General features: G+C 45.0%; 3 protein-coding genes across 4 annotated transcripts; 2 read left to right on the top strand and 1 right to left on the bottom strand.

Annotated features, from left to right (window-relative positions):
- Positions 1 to 1,076: 1,076 nt before the first annotated feature.
- Positions 1,077 to 6,727, top strand: nefma (neurofilament medium chain a). 2 transcript variants are annotated; one of them, XM_019857933.1, is made up of 4 exons: positions 1,077 to 2,314; positions 2,878 to 3,002; positions 4,204 to 4,994; positions 5,040 to 6,727. In XM_019857933.1, the coding sequence occupies exons 1-4, from the start codon at positions 1,106 to 1,108 to the stop codon at positions 5,912 to 5,914; spliced, it is 3,000 nt and encodes a 999-aa protein (XP_019713492.1). In that variant the 5' UTR covers positions 1,077 to 1,105; the 3' UTR covers positions 5,915 to 6,727. The 2 variants fall into 2 exon arrangements, with proteins under 2 accessions (XP_019713492.1, XP_019713491.1); XM_019857932.1 differs by having other exon boundaries at positions 1,080 to 2,314; positions 4,204 to 6,727.
- Positions 6,728 to 9,112: 2,385 nt separating this feature from the next.
- On the top strand, positions 9,113 to 11,420 carry pgam2 (phosphoglycerate mutase 2 (muscle)). The gene is made up of 3 exons (XM_019857935.1): positions 9,113 to 9,613; positions 9,701 to 9,881; positions 11,009 to 11,420. The coding sequence occupies exons 1-3, from the start codon at positions 9,197 to 9,199 to the stop codon at positions 11,176 to 11,178; spliced, it is 768 nt and encodes a 255-aa protein (XP_019713494.1). The 5' UTR covers positions 9,113 to 9,196; the 3' UTR covers positions 11,179 to 11,420.
- Positions 11,421 to 11,828: 408 nt separating this feature from the next.
- On the bottom strand, positions 11,829 to 15,248 carry LOC109508092 (syntaxin-2-like). The gene is made up of 9 exons (XM_019857934.1): positions 15,181 to 15,248; positions 14,887 to 15,102; positions 14,717 to 14,816; positions 14,405 to 14,479; positions 13,524 to 13,597; positions 13,269 to 13,377; positions 12,974 to 13,047; positions 12,737 to 12,877; positions 11,829 to 12,628 (listed from the first exon to the last, which is right to left on the bottom strand). Exons 2-9 carry the CDS (start codon positions 14,935 to 14,937, stop codon positions 12,404 to 12,406), a joined length of 849 nt encoding a protein of 282 aa, XP_019713493.1. The 5' UTR covers positions 14,938 to 15,102; positions 15,181 to 15,248; the 3' UTR covers positions 11,829 to 12,403.
- Positions 15,249 to 19,664: the final 4,416 nt, after the last annotated feature.

The raw sequence follows: 19,664 nt of genomic DNA, 5'->3' as shown, positions 1-19,664 counted from the left end.
TCACCAAGTCCATTCCAAAAACCTTCACCTTGTTTTTGCTTCTTTTCCTCTATGTCATTCTGAAGTTGATTTGCTGTCAGATTGCTAGTCCAGACTTCACCAAGTCCATTCCGAAAACCTTCACCTTGTTTTTGCTTCTTTTCATTCTGAAGTTGATTTGCTAGTGTGTTTTGGATCGTTGTAATGCTGCAGAAACCAAGTGGCTGTTTTGGATCGTTGTAATGCTGCAGAAACCAAGTGCGCTTCTACTTGAGGTGACAAATCTGGTGGTCAATAATTCTCTCTCAGGACTTTCTGACAAAAGGCAGAATTTCATCAATCACAGCAAGTGGTCCGGGTCCAGAATAAGCAAAGCAAACCCAGACCATCACATGACCACCATGATGTTTGACTGTTGGTATGAAATTCTTTTACTGAAATCCAGTGTTACATTTACACCAGCTTGAACAAGACACACACAAAATTTCTCCAAAGGTCATAAGAAGTTTTTTTGTTTGTTTTTGTTTTTTTCAAAAATAAGATGACTGATCGTACCATTTTGTTGCATCTTTTAACTGACAAGTTCTATTTAAGTGATATCTTGATTGAATAATCAGTGAAATTGAAATCAATGTTCCCAAAAGTCTGATTCACCACAGTTTAACACCTGTACATGATTTGACATGTGGGGCAAGAACTTTTTTCACACAGGGCCGGGTAGCTTTGAAAAGTTTATTTCACTTATTTCATAAACTAAAATCACCATTTCAAAATTTGCTGAAAACATTTTTTTGCATGAGGATCTGTCCAAGGTGCTGATGTGTTTTCTTTTGTCTCGCTGTAATTTTATCGGGATAAGGACAATACGGGACTTAATAATTTTGCAGTTTTTTTCACAGCCTAACACACACACACGCACACACACACACACATGTATATGAGAGAGAGAGAGAGAAAGAGAGAGAGTGAGAGAGAGAGAGAGAGAGAGAGAATACAAACCTCACAATGCAATACAGCATTGTAATCATGTGGTCACGTGGTCGGGACTGCCCAATAGCAGAGGGTGTGATCTCAGCAACGCCCTCCACTCCCCACCCCCTGGCCGGCCGCGAATTGCCCGGCGACAATGCCGATACTCATCATATATAAGGTGCACAAGGAGAAAGTTGCAGTCGCTGTGGAAGCCATCCACCCCTCACACCTGCACCCACACGCATACATACACTCCCCGTCGCCACCCCCTATCACAGCCACATACTGTAGAGCACAGCCACAGAGCCAGTTTCCTCAAATTAGTTCCCGCACACTTGGCCGGATGGACGCCATAGGGAGCCCCTTTCGGAGAGTTACGGACAGCAGGGCGAGCAGTTACAGCTACAGCCGCTCCGTAGCCGGCCCCTCCGCCGGCGGATACCGCTCCCAGACGTGGTCTCGGACCAGTCCGGCTTCAGGCGTGAGCGTGTCGTACAAGAGGGGCGCCAACAAGCCCCGCTTGGACACCTTCGAGCTGAGCCAAAGTTCCCTCCTGAGCGCGGAGTCCTCCCGGCGCTCCAACGAAAAGGAGCAACTCCAAGGGCTCAACGACCGCTTCGCCGTGTACATCGACAAGGTGCACTACCTGGAGCAGCAAAACAAACAGATCGAGGACGAGATCCAGGCCCTGAGGCACCAGCAGGTGTCCCGCTCGCAGCTGGGTGACCTGTTCGACCAGGAGCTGCAAGAGCTGCGCGCCACACTGGAGCAGATCCACCGCGACAAGGCGCAGATCCAGCTCGACAGCGACCACCTGGAGGACGACATCCAGAGGCTTAGGGAGCGCCTGGACGAGGAAGCCCGCATCCGGGAGGACACCGAGGCCATCATCCGCGTTCTCAAGAAAGAGGCCGGAGACTCGGACATGCTCAAATCCGAGCTGGAAAAGAAAGTGCAATCGCTGCAGGACGAGATCGCTTTCATCCGCAACAACCACGACGAGGAAGTGAACGAGCTTCTGGGCCACATCCAGGCGGCACAGGTGACCGTGGAGAGGAGGGACCCGCAGCGGGCCGACATCACGGAGGCTCTGCGCGAGATCCGCAGCGAGCTGGAGGGCCACTCGGACAAGAACCTGGAGCAGGTGGAGAGCTGGTTCATGTGCCACTACGCCAAGTTGAACGAGGCGTCCGAACAAAACAAAGACGCCATCAAGAGCGCTCGCGACGAGATCAGCGATTACCGGCGCCAGCTGCAGTCCAAGACTGTGGAGTTGGAATCGGTGCGCGGCACCAGAGACTCCCTGGAGAGGCAGCTGGGCGACATCGAGGACCGCCACAACAGCGACCTGGCCAGCCTGCAGGTAATGTAAGGACCGCAACGTGCGCTTGCACAAAACGCAACTCCTCTAAAATAACGCGCGCCTTGAGTGCACTTTTATGCCTGCGCACAAATTCATTCGTCGCATCCACTTGAAAACGTTTTAGTCCTTGTGTTTACTGTGACGGGTAAATAATATTATAAATAGGTTAATGCCTTAAGGAACGTTTCATATTGTTTGCATTTTCTTTCCTCTTCAGGAGCAGTGACTCCTTTTAAAGTCTCGCGAAAGAGTTAAAGGGAAGGACTGCAACAGAATCAATCTCTCGGGCCTCACTCTAGCGCTGGAATTTTTTTGCTGAGTAAGAATCATGGCGCAATGTCCTCACTGGCCACGTCCTTGCGTCACACCACCTCTCCACCAGGGCGGGGTGCATATATTGAAAAGAGGAGACATTGGGAGTATTTAAATATCTGCGTCAGAATATATTAAAGTGTCAACTGCAGAGCCAAAATGTCAAAGTCACGTTCTTCCATTCTTTCTCTAATCCTGAAACAGAAGCATACAATTTTCCATGAAATCCAATGTATGCGTATGTTTTCCAGGAGACCATCCACCAGCTGGACAATGAGCTCAAGAGCACCAAATGGGAGATGGCGCGTCATTTACGCGAGTACCAGGATCTGCTCAATGTCAAGATGGCCCTGGACATTGAGATCGCTGCATACAGGTGAAACATTCGCGGCTGCACGTTTAGCACATTTTGGAGTGAGAAAAGGCAGTCACAAGATGTTTGTTTTGGCAAAAACTGTCATTTTTAAATTGCAATCGACCCGCGACTAGTCCTGGTGGTACTCCAAAATTTGCCTCTATTCAGCTGGGGTATATGGTCCGACTCACCCGTGATTCAAACAAAAAAGGACAAATTAATCTAATATGCAAACACATATATTTCCTCATATTGGAACTTAGAGTGTTTATTTACTCAACTGCAGAGAGCACCAGGCATTTCTCAGCAACAAGGCCATTATAAAAAGAGACAAACTTTTTTTTTTTTTTTTTTAAGTAACTTAGTGAGCTGGAGCTTTTCCAAATTTAAAGACTTCAGGTACATATCAGGGAGACCACACAAACTCAATAAACGATGAGTTAAAATGATGCACAACGTGCTATGAGCTACATCAATTCAGATCAAAAAAAACTGTTGCACCTCGTAGCTGCAATAAAACTCACATTCATCCATTTTGCAGCCTAAAAAATTATTCACGCTGAACTCCGAACTTTTTGACGTTATATTTGTTACACTGTTTGTAGAACGCATGATTTGCCTCGCTTCGCGTCTCCTTTCACATGAAGTGATTCGGGTCAGCGTATCATAAGAAGTGCAATGTGCACTCATGGCCCTTTTTAAGACAAGAAACTAGAGAGGAAAACTTTTTTTTAAATGAAGGAGAACAAAAAAGGAGACACTGGAAAAAAATCATTATTTTAACAAACAATGTCGCAAAATGTGACAAAGTTAGAAAAAGTAATGCTGTCGTGTAATTACAGTATTGGATTTCGAGACTCGGAACTATGAATTATGGATTTCAAAGAGTGAGGCAAAAAAAAAAAGTTATATGAAAAGCTTTTTGGTTACATTTTATTTTGTATTAATGCAGTGCTCACTGTATGTAATTTACATACATACATACCAGACACGAGTGTTTCTTATTTTGTGCGTATAATCCACGAGTGAGTAGGTAAAAGAATTCTGCCGGCAAGGTGTAATCAATTGAAAAAGAAGTGGATGCACTTGGCTGCAACCAACAGAGGCACTGTCGATTCAGTCTCAATTAATTAGTCTTGAGATTATAATGATTCTCACATCGTTAATGAAAGACAATCCGACAAATGGTAATCCTTGTAACACTCATTCACAATCCCGTCAGGAAACTCCTGGAGGGCGAGGAGACCCACTTCAGCACCTTCGCCCATCGGCCAGCCGTTTCATCCACCAGAATCTCAATTTCCAAATCAGAACCTCCCAGGATGAAGGTGCAACACAAGTTTGTGGAGGAGATCATCGAGGAAACCAGGGTGGAGGATGACAAGGCCGACATGGAGGACGCCCTGGATCAAATAACCCAGAAGCTCTCGGCCACACTCGAAGGCAGCGGAGGCGAGGAGGACGAAGAGGAAGGTGAAGAGGATGGCGAGGTGGAGGAAGAGGAAGTCGTAACTGCAACTGCTGCGAAAGTGAGTTTGAAGGCGCCGGCGAAGGAGGAAGAGGGGGATGATGAAGAGGATGGGGAGGAGGAAGAAGAGGCAGGGGAAGGTGATGAGGAGCAAAATGAAGAAGATGAGGATGAGGACAATAAAGAAGAGGAGGAGGCGGGCGATGAGGAGGCGGTAGTAGAGGAAACTGTCCTGTGCTCCAAATCTCAAGAGTCCAACACCATTCCTGGGAAAGTGAAGGCCGGAGAGGAGGAAGAGGCCAGTGAAGAGGAAGCTGATGCCACTGAGGATGAAGACAAAGCATCCAAAGATGGAGACGACGAAGAAGAAAAGGCAGATGCAGACCAGGGGAAGAAAGAGGATGAGAAGGTTGCTGTTGAAGACATTGTGACAGAAACAATTGTAGCCAAAGTACACGTTCAGAAAACAGAAGCTGCAAAACCTGAAGAACTGACAAAACCAGATTCTCTTAAACCAGAATCTCCAAAAGGTGGATCCCCAAAGTCTGAATCCCCAAAAGCTGAATCATTAAAAGCTGCTTCCCCCAAATCTGAATCCCCAAAAGCTGGCTCCCCAAAATCTGAATCCCCAAAAGCTGCTTCCCCAAAATCTGAATCCCCAAAAGCTGGCTCCCCCAAAACAGAATCCCCCAAAGCTACTTCCCCCAAGCCAGAATCACCTAAGGCAGAGTCCCCTAAATCAGAATCTCCCAAGCCTGGATCCCCCAAAGAAACCTCTCCGAAAACTACTCCCCCAAAAGCAGAGTCCCCAAAACCGGAAGCCACCAAGCCTGCATCCCCGACAAAAGACTCACCGAAGGCTGGCTCCCCAAAAGAGGAGTCCCCTAAATCTGAATTCCCCAAATCTGTTTCCCCCAAAGAAGGCTCACCGAAGGCTGGCTCCCCAAAAGAGGAGTCCCCTAAATCTGAATCTCCCAAGCCCGGATCCCCCAAGGAAGACTCACCAAAGGCTGGCTCCCCAAACGCAGAGTCCCCTAAGTCTGAATCAGCAAAACCGGACTCGCCAAAGACTGAATCGACTAAACCTGATACCTCCAAACCTGCCGAAGACATAAAGAGTGACACCACAGACGACAAGAAGACGAAAGACGCCGCCATGAATGGTGACCTGGACAAGAGCAGCCCAAAGGAAGAGGAGAAAAAGCGGGGCGAGGAGACCGACGTGATCATCAACGGTGTGGACGAGAGCCCCGTCAAGGACGACGGCAACCAGAAGGTGGTGATCACCAAAACGGTAGAGACCATCACCACGGGGGGCGACGGCTTGCAGCAGGTCACTAAGTCCGTCACGGTTACCGAGACGGTGAAGGAAGTTGAGGACGTGCTGCAGGAGAAGTTCGTCTCCACCATCAAGACGGAGAAGCACTCCAGCCAGTCCATCAAGCAGGTGACGGAAGGCGATTGAGGAGGCGGGCTCAACGTGGACGGATGGCGGCGGCAGTCAGCGTGACCAACAAAGCAATCAAGCAGAACTAACATAAGAGAACACCATACAGCTAGAGCGACTTAATAAAACATACACAAACCTTAGAGAGAAGCCAAACGCTACAAATGTTAGAAGTGCATGTTTGCAGACGCAGCGGGGGGCGAGCCATCTTTCTCTTTTTCCGTTCCTGCCGCAGTTCAACTGATGGGATTGCGGTTTTCGGGGGTGGGTGGGGCTTTGCATGCTGTAGCTCAGGGGCCGGGAAGGAGGGCGCTTTCCTCTCCTATGTATGTATGGTCAAGAGAGAAGATGCTGTATGCTCGAGGATTCATTATTATGGGATGACTTTTTTTTTTTGGAGTGTAAGTAAGGGAAGCCGGGGGGTGGGGGGGGTGTCCTCTGCACGCACGCACATGCCGTGCTGAAGTAGCCTTATTCCTAACGTGAACATAGCAACTCAGCCAAAAAAGAAACTGCAAAGCTGCCGCGGCGAATGACAACAGGACGCTCAAACGACCACATGCGGTTCCCAACGAAGCCGGACAAAGCGCTAGCCTTAAAAATCATGCTTTTGAATCCGCGTCCGTTATTTTTACCCCGGGTGCAAACGCAGAAAAATACTGTGCTCGTGCTTCGGGTCTTGCACTCTTGTGTATGCATAGGAACCTGACTTGAAATGAAAGATGGAAACTATATGAGGTGCTACTCGTTTGCAGTCCCATGACCTTACTCATCACCGACGATTTCCCAGCCGCATTTGCTCAATAAACGTCATCATGAAGTTAAACGCCACCTTTTCCTGTCTTTTTGTTTTTTTTTTTTGTACCGCTGTGTCAGCATTTGAACAAACATTGAACAGAACAAAAAATGATTTTGCTAGAACAGCTAAAGTATATTTGGGGTTGATCAGACGCACTAAATGATGGCAGGTGCATTGCTGATTCCTGTCATATATGAATTTGATTATGATTGGTTCATTCCAAACAGACAGTTCTGAAATGGGAATATGCAAACACATTCAAGTGAAATACAACTGAACTGTAGAGGGAGCCAGCAAGGCACATTTTGAAAATCACTTCAAAAGATGAAACGGTTTCGGAATCAGCACCTCATGTATCATGACCAGGCTATTTTTTTCCTTTCTTTCTCATCGTGTTAGTTTTTTTTTTTGCCTGCTTGTGCTATAGCTACAACTATACAACTCCAGACGCATTGTGCGATATGTTTTCGGCATGCCTTTCTCCCCCGATATGATTTCGTTTTTCTTAATAGTGGTCACAAACACATGAAGGATTTTATTGCAATAACCATAAGAAGGTGCACTGCCCCCCCCTCTCTCACCTCTTTTTGCTTCTCTTCACTTCCCTGCTCCTCTTTCGTGACCTTGTTTGTTTGCCCTTCACCACTTCTTCATCCCTGGACGAGTGGGGCGAGGGGACAGCCTCTGTTTACTGGGTGTGGCTGCAACGGGACGATAGTGACTTTGATTCCGAAAAATGCCATCGTTCATTGTAACTGACAGATATGACATTTCAGGGGGAAAAAAAAAAAAGTTCACCCGTTGCTGAACCTAACCCTTAATTCATCAATATTACGAAATGTATTCCAAGTTATTCTTATCGTGAGAAGCTGACACGCTATAGAAAAATGAGGGCACATTTGGAATCGGTGCAAAAATTCCTCTGGAAAAGTTTATTTGCCTTTCTGATTTAAAAAAAATGTATACTTAAAAAAAATAAAAATAAAAAACGATCCACCATACTTCTTTTGCATCACCTGCATCCTGCAATCTCAATTTCCAGAGCCATCACAACAATGAGATGGTCCTGTTATTCCTTCAGGTGGTGCCATTTCCTGTCTGGTCCAGACCAGATGCCCCTCTGACTTTTGCAGTGGCATCCTAAATTGAATTTGAAAAAAAAAAAAAAAATCACACACGAACAACATTGCCACAACGTACAAGTCGACATGGAGTATTTCAATTGTAAACGTGGCGATGCAGCTTTCTTTGAAGTGTGCTTCTCAACGAGTTCGTTGTGAACTTGATTCGCCTGCAGTCAACGATGACTCTGCATTCAGCAGCCTGCAGCAAGCAGGGCAGGAGCAGCCTGCGGCACTCTCCCGGTACTTTCATCCTTTGTGCTTTTTCTGCCCTCTCCCTACAACTCAGTCAGCAACTAATCCTCAAAGAGATCCTGCAAGGTACCATCGTGGTTTTTTTTTTTGACTGCTGGATGTTCTCTCGATTACATTAAAGCAGGGTATACACATGCAGAATCTTAAAATCTCAATTTTTTTTTAATTTATTTTTTTTTAGAAGGTGAAAGACAGTCGAAAAAAAATGCGCATCAAATTTGGCGTTGACCACTAAAAATACAACTGGTCATAATATAGGATTCACTTTGACACCCAAGAAAAAAACATAATAATAAGTAAGGCGCTTCAAATCATCTGTCAGTGCACAAACTGAGCTATGATGATTGTAGTTGTAATGTTACAGCGGAGTCGAGCTGCGCTTGCATCAATATCATATCTCGAAACGAGACAACCTGCAATGCAGCAAGTGTACTCCGCTGCAAACTACAAAAGTGTCATTCACGTTGCTGAATGTATACTTCCCGATCAGTGTCAAATCTTAGCATAACTATCCTCGTAAGAACATGAGCAATTTTATTTCAGAATATGTGATTGCGATCTTGTATCGCTTGCATATGAGACGTGAATGAAGCATCCGGTTCGATGCCGTGACACGTTTCCGCGACACTCTGCATCTCTGTACGATTCAAAGTATTATGTCGTTTCATCCACGGAATCCCAACCTTCCCAATCATTCTGAAACTTTACACTGTAACTTAACAGACTCCCGTTGCGGCCTAAAGCTGACCAAATATCACAGCAATCTCGGTCACTTTTCACCAGAGTTAAACTATCTGAAGCCAAGAGCGTCATGTCCGATCTTTACACTTTTGTTCAGCAGACCTCACTTGAAAAGTCATGTTGCTATTTTGGCTCAATGGCTAACCTCTGGCCTTCCTAAGCAGCACATTGAAGCGTCTACTCCTATTGGCCGAGTGGGTGTGTCCATCGCAGTCGGGAAAAGTCTCCCACAAGTGGAACATGAGGGGGGCTTGCCAGTCACTTGGGGCCTGCCCTCGCGTTGCTATAAAAGCAAAGTGGAATGTCAGGCGGGCCTCACTTTGGGTCAGCCAGAGTGTGTGCACAACTTAGAAGGACTGAGGGTCACGTCAAGTCGCTCCGAACATGGCCGCTGTTCATCGCCTGGTGATCGTCCGCCACGGGGAGAGCGCCTGGAACCAGGAGAACCGCTTCTGCGGCTGGTTCGACGCCGATCTCAGCGAGAAGGGTGTGGAGGAGGCGACGCGAGGAGCCAAGGCAATCAAAGATGCCGGCATGAAGTTCGACATCTGCTACACCTCTGTGCTCAAACGTGCAGTCAAGACCTTGTGGACCATCATGGAGGGCACGGACCAGATGTGGCTGCCCGTGATCCGTACGTGGCGCCTCAATGAGCGCCACTACGGGGGCCTCACCGGTCTCAACAAAGCCGAGACAGCCGCCAAACACGGCGAGGAGCAGGTGAAGATCTGGCGTCGTTCCTTCGACATCCCGCCTCCACCCATGGATAAGGACCACCCTTACCACTCCATCATCAGCGAGGTGAGCCAACAGAAAATTCAAGTATAAAATGAGGTGCTTGCTTAAATTGTGCGCTAAATCGTGGCGCGCCGTGGACTCGACCTCCAGTCCAGACGCTACAAGAACCTGAAGCCTGGCGAGCTGCCGACGTGCGAGTCGCTGAAGGACACCATCGCCCGTGCGCTGCCTTTCTGGAACGACGTCATCGTGCCTGAAATCAAAGCCGGGAAAAATGTCATCATCGCGGCCCATGGCAACAGCCTGCGGGGAATCGTCAAGCACCTTGAAGGTGAGCACAAAACCACGACAAAAGAAATTGACGGTTATGTGTAGATGTCAAAGAGTCTTGCGCCATCATGGATAAAGTCATTCTGGCAAACGCACTCACAGACACAAGGACACAAAAAGACAGTCTCACACACACGCACACAGGATATAAATAGCAGCCGTGGGCTCTGGGGACAAGAGAGGGGGTCACAAGGCTGGTTCCCATTACAGTCGTGACCTTTATCTCGAAAGGTTTTCAGGAGCGGTTGGACAGACTTACACATGCGGAAAGCTACAACGGCAAAATGAAATGTCGTTTAATACGGACAAAAATAAGGGATAGTAAGAGTCCGTTTATGTCCCTCAAGGCACAAGCATTGTTAAAGTACATTGGAAGTGTAAATAGCATTGCACTTTGTCTTCTCGCTCACTATTTCTATTGTTTAAAGTGGCAGAATTAACTCTTATAAATCGTCAGATTGACAGTTAGTCCGATAACTTCCATCCAGCCATTTTGCAAAGCGCTTGTCCTCAGGAGGGTCACTGGTGAGCTGGAGCCTGTTTCAGCTGACTCTGGGCAAGTGGCGGGGTACACCCTGGACTTGTTGCCAGCCCAGTGTAGGACACACATAACTATTTCAACTCACATTCACACCTATGGACAATTTCGAGAACCTAGCATGCAAGTGAAAGCCACACCAAAAAACAAAAAAAAGGAAAAAGAGAGAGAGAGAGAAAATTCAAACTCACACTTGCCTGAGCTGGGATTCAAACCCAGAACCTCTCAACAATGAGGCAGACATGCTACCCTCTACATGAGCATTCCACCAACTTTGGTTTAAAATAAATAACTAACTAAATAAATAAACAAACATTGCGCTTTTATAGCATGTTTAAGTGTCACACCCCAATCTTAAATTCATATGCCATTTTTCTGGAATTGTATATGACCGCTTTCCGACAAGCTCAAGTGTACTGTAAAAGAACGCCTTCCAGATACATTTACTTCTACTGAGTGACTTCTAATGAGTGCAATAGGCTCCCAAACACACAATAACATGAAAAGTTGTTTGAATGGAAATTACTGTAGATTGTGCGCAATGCGTATTTTGAGGACACTCACTTGACCCCGTGCGTGCGTTTTCTCAGGCATGTCTGACGCCGCCATCATGGAGCTCAACCTTCCCACGGGAATTCCCATCGTGTACGAGCTGGATGCTAACCTGAAGCCCGTGAAGCCCATGTCCTTCTTAGGCGACGAGGAGACCGTGAGGAAGGCCATGGAGGCCGTGGCTGCCCAGGGCAAAGTGAAGAAGTGAGAGCTATGCTGAGAGTGAGAGGCAGACAAACAGAGACGGTCCTTAGCTCCCATTTGAACATCCATCCCTCTTTGTAGTCCATTCCAACATGGGGACACTTGGGTTTTGTTCAAGACGACCTGTCAATTTAAGCAAACAAACAGGCCTACAATACACACGACCATCTTAAGCAGTGCACATCCCTCAGTTGTTTTAAGTTGTCACCACCAATAAAGAAACCGAGTTTTATACAGAAAAAAAAATTGTCTGGTTCCTTTTGGAAGTCCAATGCAATTAAATGCCTCTTTCCGGATTATACTCTTCCAATTACATCGTCCACCTCATATTTTGCTTCATTTGCTCCCCATTTAGTAACAGGAGCCTTCAGCAAACTGCTGTGAAACCTTAGCCAGGTCGCTTTGAGATGAGAAGGGAGAGGAGTCACTCGGTTCAACCTGGCAGCATTCCCACGATGCAGGGACAAGGCTGATCGCTGCCATGAAACTGAGTTACTGCACTGCTGGTCTTACATCAAGGAGCGGAGGCAGACAAGTGAATGGCTGGACACGGCAGAACTAATGTGACGGAACACTGCAAAAGAATAATCATTTCACTCTTGGTGGGATGACATCTCCTGTATTACGAGTTGAACGTTTCAGGCAACGACACGCTCAAGAAGCAAGTGTTTTATTTGTATCCCCGCAATTAAAGTACATGCATTCCATCATGACCGAAATGAAAATGTAACAAGTCATAAACGGAATTAGGAGCTGATTTGTAGACTTGAATGACAGGCTATATTCTTATATTTAGGGACCACAGGGAGCGATCCATATGCGTTGCAAAAAAACGCTTGCGGAAGGTGAAGTGGCCTCGCCTCGCTGTGCTTGTGTTCTTCCGCCATCTATTGGCCAGTCAGGGGTATCACAGACCCCCAGGTTGATTTTTTTTTTTGCAGCTTGCGGGTCTCACTCACAGCGACGGCAGTCCTCTGCGCATAAATCCACATCCTCCCTAAAATTTGACCTTGGTGGAGGCCAATGGTCTCCAACGGCTCTTGTTTTGAAATGGGAAAGGAGCGTTTTGTATTCTTAAAAAAATATATATATGTTTTTTTTTGTTTTCTAAACTTGGCCTGAACCACCTTGATTCATGCGTCTTTCGATAGGACTACGGTGACTATTTAATTTCGAAAGGAGTATTTTGACCGGTTGGTTGACAGTGTGAGTCATGGTGCAGTCAAGGTTCAGTGAGCATTGTTTCTGTCATTGTGGTTTTGGTCTGAGCTGTTTGGCCCTGTGACTGTGTTGGCTTCCCTTTTCCTCCTGAAGGACTTGAAGAATCTCGGCAGGGACACTAGCTTGTAAGGGTTCTTCTTGTACGTCACCGCTTTGTGCGTCTCTTCTCGCGACTCTTCCACATATTCTGCGGCACTTGCCACATTCTTTTCTATGCTGTTCACCAACTCCCCCTGGTGGAAGGTAAAAAAAAACAACAACTAACGGCTTAACTTTGAACGCCCATGATTCTTTTGAGATCCTATCGCAAGAGATAAGCAGTTTATGATGTCCATCCCAACCTGACTCTCCAGAAGCATGGCGGTGTCAGCCAGGATGTCGTGCAGCTGTCGGATGCTTGCCTCCAGGTGAATTATGTCCTCGTGACGAGACTTGATCTCGCTCAGGGCCTTGCTCGAGAGAGAAGCGCCAGAGTCGACGACCTGGAAAGCAAGAAGAGAGAAACTTTTTTTTTATACCTTTCATCCTCTTGACATTTGAGATGCTAACGTCTCAGATGTTCCAAGTGTGCAGCTCACATCAGATATGAAGATGGTCACGCTGTGGCAGTTCAGCATCTCCTCCAACTCCTCATCTGTGGTCACTTTGTCCACTGAGCAGGAGACAAAAACACATTCAACTCAAGGCATTTATGATTGTTGCCTATAAACGCCATAAAATGGCAGCAAAGCACTCCCGTCGTAAACAAGGCGATGGCCTCAATGAATTAAGCGACGTCCCTCACTTCCACTTAGTGGGTTGGCACCCAGATGCCAAAGCAATACTTTTATACGGCGCTAGACTTTGGCCGGAAAAATGAACCCCCACACTCACCAATCTGCAGTTGTCTCTGAATACGGGCTTTGCATTTCTCTCTGAAGGTCACTTGTGCGTTGTGATGACTCGTCATGACTTCGGCAAAGCAGCGAGTCAGGTGTGCATGCTGGCATCAAGGACGACAGCAGTTAAGAAGACGTAACTGGGTTGGGAGGGCTCACCAAAGCGCATCACCCGTTGTCCATTGTTGCTCGTGACTTGAACCGTGCGCCTGGCTCATGTGCGATCAATACATCAATTAAAAAAAAGAACCTGATTGCTGTTCATGCGTTGCATCACGGAGGCACCGTTGCGGCTGCAGTCCGCTGGGAAATCATCTTGCAGTGCTAAGAGAAACACATTCATTCCTTAACTTTGGCTGGTTTTAATTTGAAACATTCACAAAGTTGCGATGCTTTGCAGGGTACGGACAAATGATGGGCTACTCTCGGTGTGACAGACTCGTTTTCCTTGTCTGGCTGCACTATTTGCAAAACAAATATTGGCTCATTTAATATCGGAACCAAGAATATGAGCAAGTGCAAAGCAACGTTGGTCACGGTCGTAAACAATGACGCCTTGCAAGCGCATACGCAGTTTTGAACAAACGGCCCATTTGCTGCATTACGTAAGGCCAAGACGCAACGAGTATATTTACTAATAATGTGAATCCTGAGTGTTAGCATTGCAGCAGTCACCATATCCCACGCTTAGAAATCTACAGGTGCTTCTCAAATGAGAATGTTTTCGAACATTTTATTCATTTCGGGACACTATACAACCTGGAATATTTAATTTTATTAAAAAAAAAATTTAAGACAGATTTTTCTTACAATTGCAATTACGATGATTATAATTTACAGCAAAGGAAACTGCAAAATTCACCATCCCAAGAGAATATTAGTTTATTTTTAAAAAATCCACGAGTTTCAATTTTTGAATCAAACTAATGAAATGAATGACCATTTAAAGACGCACCTGTTATTAGTGCTAAAGCAAGCTAGTTATCATTTAGTTGCTTTGTGACTGACCATTTATCAAATTCAATACATGTTTACTGCACCAAAATGTATCCATTCCAAGTCACCGCTGCAGGATATACTGTAATCGACACCAACCACTTGAAGTCTACTGAAAGCAAAAATGGCACCCACTCTTTAACTTGGCTTGGAACAATTTTGCATCCGTCTTGATTTTGTTGTTTAGCAGCTCCAGCTCTTTTCTGCATCCTGTCAGAGTACAACACTGATGACAGTACAAGCCAATGGACTCGATGCTTCAAATTTGTTTTCATGTAGTCTCTACGTGCAATTAAGCATCAACAAGGTAAGTGCAAACAAGCGTTTGCAACCAACACAGGAGCTCTTAACTTCCGTCGACGTCATTCAACAAGTCTGTGGCTGTTGGTTGAATCATTGGATGGAGCGTCAATGTGAGGAAAACATACACAAAAGCACATCACTTACTCTTGTCTGCGTTTGAGGAGGCAAGAAGGGCACTTTGTCTTTTCTCCACTTCGTCGACTTGGCAGGACATCTTTTGTATGAGGCTCCTCAGCTCCTCAACCTGTACACACATAAATGTCAAGACAGCTGAAGAGACAAGAGAGGAAAAACACGAACAGCTGCAGACGAACCGTTTTGAAAAACTCCTCCATGACGACTTCGCCTCTGGCTGCATGTGCCATAATCACCGAATCCTGTCTTTGTTGCAGCTTGAAAGGAGCAAATACAGCCGCAGTCTAAATAGCACCACCTGTTACGCCAGGCAGGGAAGCCAGATGCGACCCTCTTCTGACGACGCTTTCTTCGGAGTACCAAAAAAACAACTTGGCTGTCGTTATAACAGAGACCTAGATGCGACCCTCTTCTGACGACGCTTTCTTCGGAGCACCAAAAAAAAACAACTTGGCTGTCGTTATAACAGAGACCAACAGAGTCAATAAGACATTAGAATGTGGACTGCCGTCACCTGCACACGAGCGCGTTCATGTGAGCGAAAATTATTTTAAACCTCCGTAACCTAGTATGAAACACGAGTGTCTTTTCACAGTCTTTAAACTGCGACAGTAGCCTGTTGCTGTAAAATTTAAATGTTGCTGCCGTAATGGACAGTGGATGATATATATATATATATATATATATATAAGTCTGCTTATTCTCACCAGTGCCGCGGGTGTGCTGGACCCCACCCCATTTGTCTCCAGGCAGTCGGCGAGGTACACTCTGAACTGGTTTGCCAGCCAATCGCAGAAGTACCGAACCAATTTGCATTTGATTTAAAATTACACAGTAGATCATTTCGAGAAGCGCCAGTTACAGCGACCTCCTCTGGCGAAAAACAAGAATGCATTATTATTTTCACAATGAGCTGGAGAGTAATTTCGTTTTCTGATAAGGCATTTTTGCCTTTATCACCGACTCCCACTCTCACTTTAAACGTGAGAGAGACAGAATGAGGACCAACAGCGAGAGTAAAAAGCAGATGTATTGTCCATGCGACCTCAAAAAAATTAAGCGACATAAAGTCAAGACTAGAGCAGTGGTTCTTAACCTTATTGGAGGTACCGAACCCAACCAGTTCATATGCACATTCATCGAATCCTTCATTACTGAAAAATAAAAATCAGATTCAAGAAGTGTTCCTTCAGTTTTGCCGGTGCGAGACAAGAGTTGCTCAACTTGGCATGACAAATCATGCGGATAGGACGGTGAGTCCCATCACGTTCTGTGATGCATGTGAATCCACGTTGTAATAATTTAAAATAATGTATACATGATTCTGATTTCCCGCTGCTACTGCAAGAAGTGAACATTTAAACAGCTGTAGTGAAGTTTCAGCAGTACGTGTCCTGTACATGGTGGTCGTGTTTGACTGTTTTTCATGGATGAGCGGTTCAGAAAAGTAAAGTCGAGTAGTAATGCGAATTCCAAAGTGGTGCCATCTGCTTAAAACGCGGTAGAGTATTCATTTTTGCCACAGAGCTGAAAATAGAGAGGGAAACGGTTTTGTTGTGCTCATATGTCAGATAAGCATAACTTTTTTTTTTTGTCATAATGGGCAACACCTGCGTAAAGCGTCTCATCGAAATCTTTCTCTATAATTTGCAAGTGTTTCATCGTGTTTGACTGTTTTTCATGGATGAGCGGTTCAGAAAAGTAAAGTCGAGTAGTAATGCGAATTCCAAAGTGGTGCCAGCTGCTTAAAACGCAGTACAGTATTCATTTTTGCCACAAAGCTGACAATAGAGAGGGAAACGGTTTTGTTGTGCACATATGTCAGATAAGCATAACTTTTTTTTTTGTCATAATGGGCAACACCTGCGTTAAGCGCTTCATCGAAATATTTCTCTATAGTTTGCAAGTGTTTCATCTTGTTTCCTGAGACACCGTAGAAGGAAATGGTAGTAACGTCAAGAAACATTCCTAGCATGCCACTGCAGGAAGTTGAGCACAACGGAATTGAAACAAAGCAGGTTTCTGCAACTACTTCAAATTTATGGCTTGTCTGTATTCCCCAGGAAATGAACAAATCCACGAATTGTCGATTATGACTCTGACTTTTTCGTCGTCGTCATTTCACTCTTGTCCTCTGACAGAGTGAGGTTTTTGTTGGCAGTATTTTTCGTCCACTGTGAGCTAGGTAGCATCTGATAGGAAAATCAAAAACCATCATGCTACAGATCACAGTTGGCGTAGATTGATTCGGAAGTGAAAAATGAACAAACCGTGAAGTTGTGTAGAAGGCCGTCTTTGTAATGGTAGACGGAAGATCTCTTGTATTTCATATTAGGCATAGCAGTTAAAAGGAAGTTGATACTGCTGCTACGCTTCAGGGGTTTGGCATATTTAATGAACCCTTGAGCAGATTCTTTCATTTTGATGATGACATCATTTTATTCACAATTTCGTTGCGGCAAGAACTGTTTGAATGTGATGTCAGTTTGAGTCAAAAGCAAATGGCAAAATGGCCACCCCCCCTGTGTGGAAATTGGGACTGAGCCAAAAGTGAAACAAAAAAAAAGTTTGTTTCTTTGATGATGAACAGCGTGACCTTACCTTTCGAAAAAAGTCACTTGCTTTTCGATGCATTGGAGTGGCCGTAACCAAAATGACAGCGAGTGGACATCGATGTTCATTCCAGGCAAAATGGCCACCCCCCCTGTGTGGAAATTGGGACCGAGCCAAAAGTGAAACAAAAAAAATGCTTGTTTCTTTGATGATGAACAGCAGTGACCTTACCTTTCGAACAAAGTCACTTGCTTATCGATGCATTGGAGTGGCCGTAACCAAAATGACAGTGAGTGGACATCGATGTTCATTCCAAAATATGTAATAAACGGAAGCTGTCTGACGATGCAAATTATGCTTTTTTTTTCTCCCTGATCCTGTCTTAAAATGCTGTTTTGTGTGAGAAATACCAGTTGAAAATTTACATCAGATGCTGCCACCTTGTTATCAATTTGAATATGATATATATCATTTGGGCATGTAAAAAAGGATGTTCATGTAAATTTGTGCCGTAGGACAACAATTGGAAGGCTTGATTTTGGTTTCACCAAGCAAAGCAGCATGACGTTTTGCTCCTTAAAAAAAAAAAAATTAAAAAATCATGCAAATTGCCGCAGTGGAGCCCTAAGTTGCTCAGTTTGGACATAAAACCATATTAGATTCCATGCTGTTCAGCAGACGATTGCCTTTTTAATACCATTGCGTTATCACACTCTTAAGTGTCTTGGGATAGCACTGATTTTCGCTTACTTAAGGTCACAGAGATAAAATGGATGAGCATTTTTGCACCAAGCCTTTTACAGTGTTGAGTGAAAACCAACAACCTCTTGTGGAACTGCAGGACACAGTACTGCTTTCCTAACAACATACTGGAAGCCAGACAAGTAACATGCTCACTAAAACTGAAATAGGTGGTTAATTTTGAAGGCCCAGAGTATAATGTACACCCTTAATTGGTTGCCAACCAAGAAAAGGAAGGGCATCTTAATGCAGTGGTGCCCTGCGATAAAAACTCTTTCCATAATCACACTCGTTGCCACATTTATTTTTTTTTTTTTTATGCTTGACTTCAATGGACTTTGTGCTGCTCCTCCAGTTGTGTAAACTTCGGTCAACTTGGGCTAGTATACATAATAGAGGCATAAGGAAACAGAAAGGGGCCCTATTTTGTGTCTAGCGCAAGTCTAGTGCAAAAGTACAGTCGAACTGAGCACATGGGTCGAGTTAGAAAGGGGCAGTTGGGCCACTTTTGGGCGTGAACACACCCAACTAGCGCGCGTCAAAAGGAGCACGGGCACACAATGTCCCAAATGACCGGAAGAGACAAAATAGATTCTGACAGGGGAGTGAAGAAGTAAAGCTGACTGAGCCTTCTGGGCCTCCGAGCCAGGATTAGCCTCTTTGCCCTTGTCTGGAAAGGGCAAAAGCAGGCAAGAGGGGAGAAATGAAACGCATAGGCAACCAGGTTGAATGGGCATGACTCGTAATGCTAAGAGAGCAGATCATAAGATGAAACAAATGTGATCTACACAAGTGTAATATAAAATGTATATAATTGTACATAATAAGGCTTTGTTGCAGACATTTCATTTCTGTTTCCGGTGCAATTGAAACATTATTGTTAAGAGCTTAGTTGCCTCCTTTTTTACTGCCTATTACTTACTTCATTGATATTCTTATCAGCGGTGGAGCACACTTGTCCCATGGATGCTCACTAACTGCCCAACGGCTCTATATGTGTCAATACTACAGTACAATGATGACCGAACGTCGACATTATGGTGGAAAAAAAAAAGATGAGCGCCAGTGGACTTTTTTCTTCAACTATAATGAGCATTTCGACATGCTGACAGAACTTGCAGTTGACGCACCTGTCACACAGTCATCGTAATAAAGGGTTAATAGATTTTTTGGGGGGGCAGGGGGGATGCATTTGATGCGCCCCATGCGTAGTGTGTTTAGTTGCAACCTGGTCACCTTCAATTTGCAGCGTCTCCTAAGCTTTCCGAGAGGAGCACGGTATTCAAATTAAATTGATTTTTATTGGATTTATTAAAAAGTGAATGCAAAAACACACACTCTGCCAAAGTAGCTTGTCGATGAGCCACACACACTTTACTGGTGGTCCAGGTCCAGGAAGCAAATGAATTTCACAACCAAAGTGTGCCATTATTTTCAAAATGGATCTCTATGGAATTCTCATGTCTCATGAAAACTCCACAATTTGGAAATTGTGTGTGTGTGTGTGTGTGTGAGTGTGTGTGTGTGTGTGTGATATATATTATAATAATACATTTTATTTATAAGTGCCTTTCAAAACACTCAAGGACACCTCACAATCAAACAAGAACAATAAAACCACAGATACAATTATAAATAATAAAAGAAGAGATGAGTTTAAACT

The sequence above is a fragment of the Hippocampus comes genome, unplaced genomic scaffold (genome assembly GCF_001891065.2).
Source record: "Hippocampus comes isolate QL1 unplaced genomic scaffold, H_comes_QL1_v1.1 scaffold162, whole genome shotgun sequence".
In the NCBI taxonomy this organism is placed as follows: domain Eukaryota; kingdom Metazoa; phylum Chordata; class Actinopteri; order Syngnathiformes; family Syngnathidae; genus Hippocampus; species Hippocampus comes.
The sequence above is the reverse complement of the archived record's forward strand: the minus strand, read 5'-3'. Positions and strand labels throughout refer to the sequence as shown.

Excerpts from the sequence above, each read along its gene's own strand:
- pgam2 (XM_019857935.1), top strand. The coding sequence starts at position 9,197 with ATGGCCGCTGTTCATCGCCTGGTGATCGTCCGCCACGGGGAGAGCGCC. Across the intron at positions 9,614-9,700 it reads ACCACTCCATCATCAGCGAG|TCCAGACGCTACAAGAACCT; the intron begins GTGAGCCAACAG and ends CTCGACCTCCAG. Across the intron at positions 9,882-11,008 it reads AATCGTCAAGCACCTTGAAG|GCATGTCTGACGCCGCCATC; the intron begins GTGAGCACAAAA and ends GCGTTTTCTCAG.
- LOC109508092 (XM_019857934.1), bottom strand. The coding sequence starts at position 14,937 with ATGGCACATGCAGCCAGAGGCGAAGTCGTCATGGAGGAGTTTTTCAAA. Across the intron at positions 12,878-12,973 it reads TGACCATCTTCATATCTGAT|GTCGTCGACTCTGGCGCTTC; the intron begins GTGAGCTGCACA and ends CTTGCTTTCCAG. Across the intron at positions 12,629-12,736 it reads CCATGCTTCTGGAGAGTCAG|GGGGAGTTGGTGAACAGCAT; the intron begins GTTGGGATGGAC and ends ACCTTCCACCAG.
- nefma (XM_019857932.1), top strand. The coding sequence starts at position 1,106 with ATGCCGATACTCATCATATATAAGGTGCACAAGGAGAAAGTTGCAGTC. Across the intron at positions 2,315-2,877 it reads GCGACCTGGCCAGCCTGCAG|GAGACCATCCACCAGCTGGA; the intron begins GTAATGTAAGGA and ends TATGTTTTCCAG. Across the intron at positions 3,003-4,203 it reads ATTGAGATCGCTGCATACAG|GAAACTCCTGGAGGGCGAGG; the intron begins GTGAAACATTCG and ends CAATCCCGTCAG.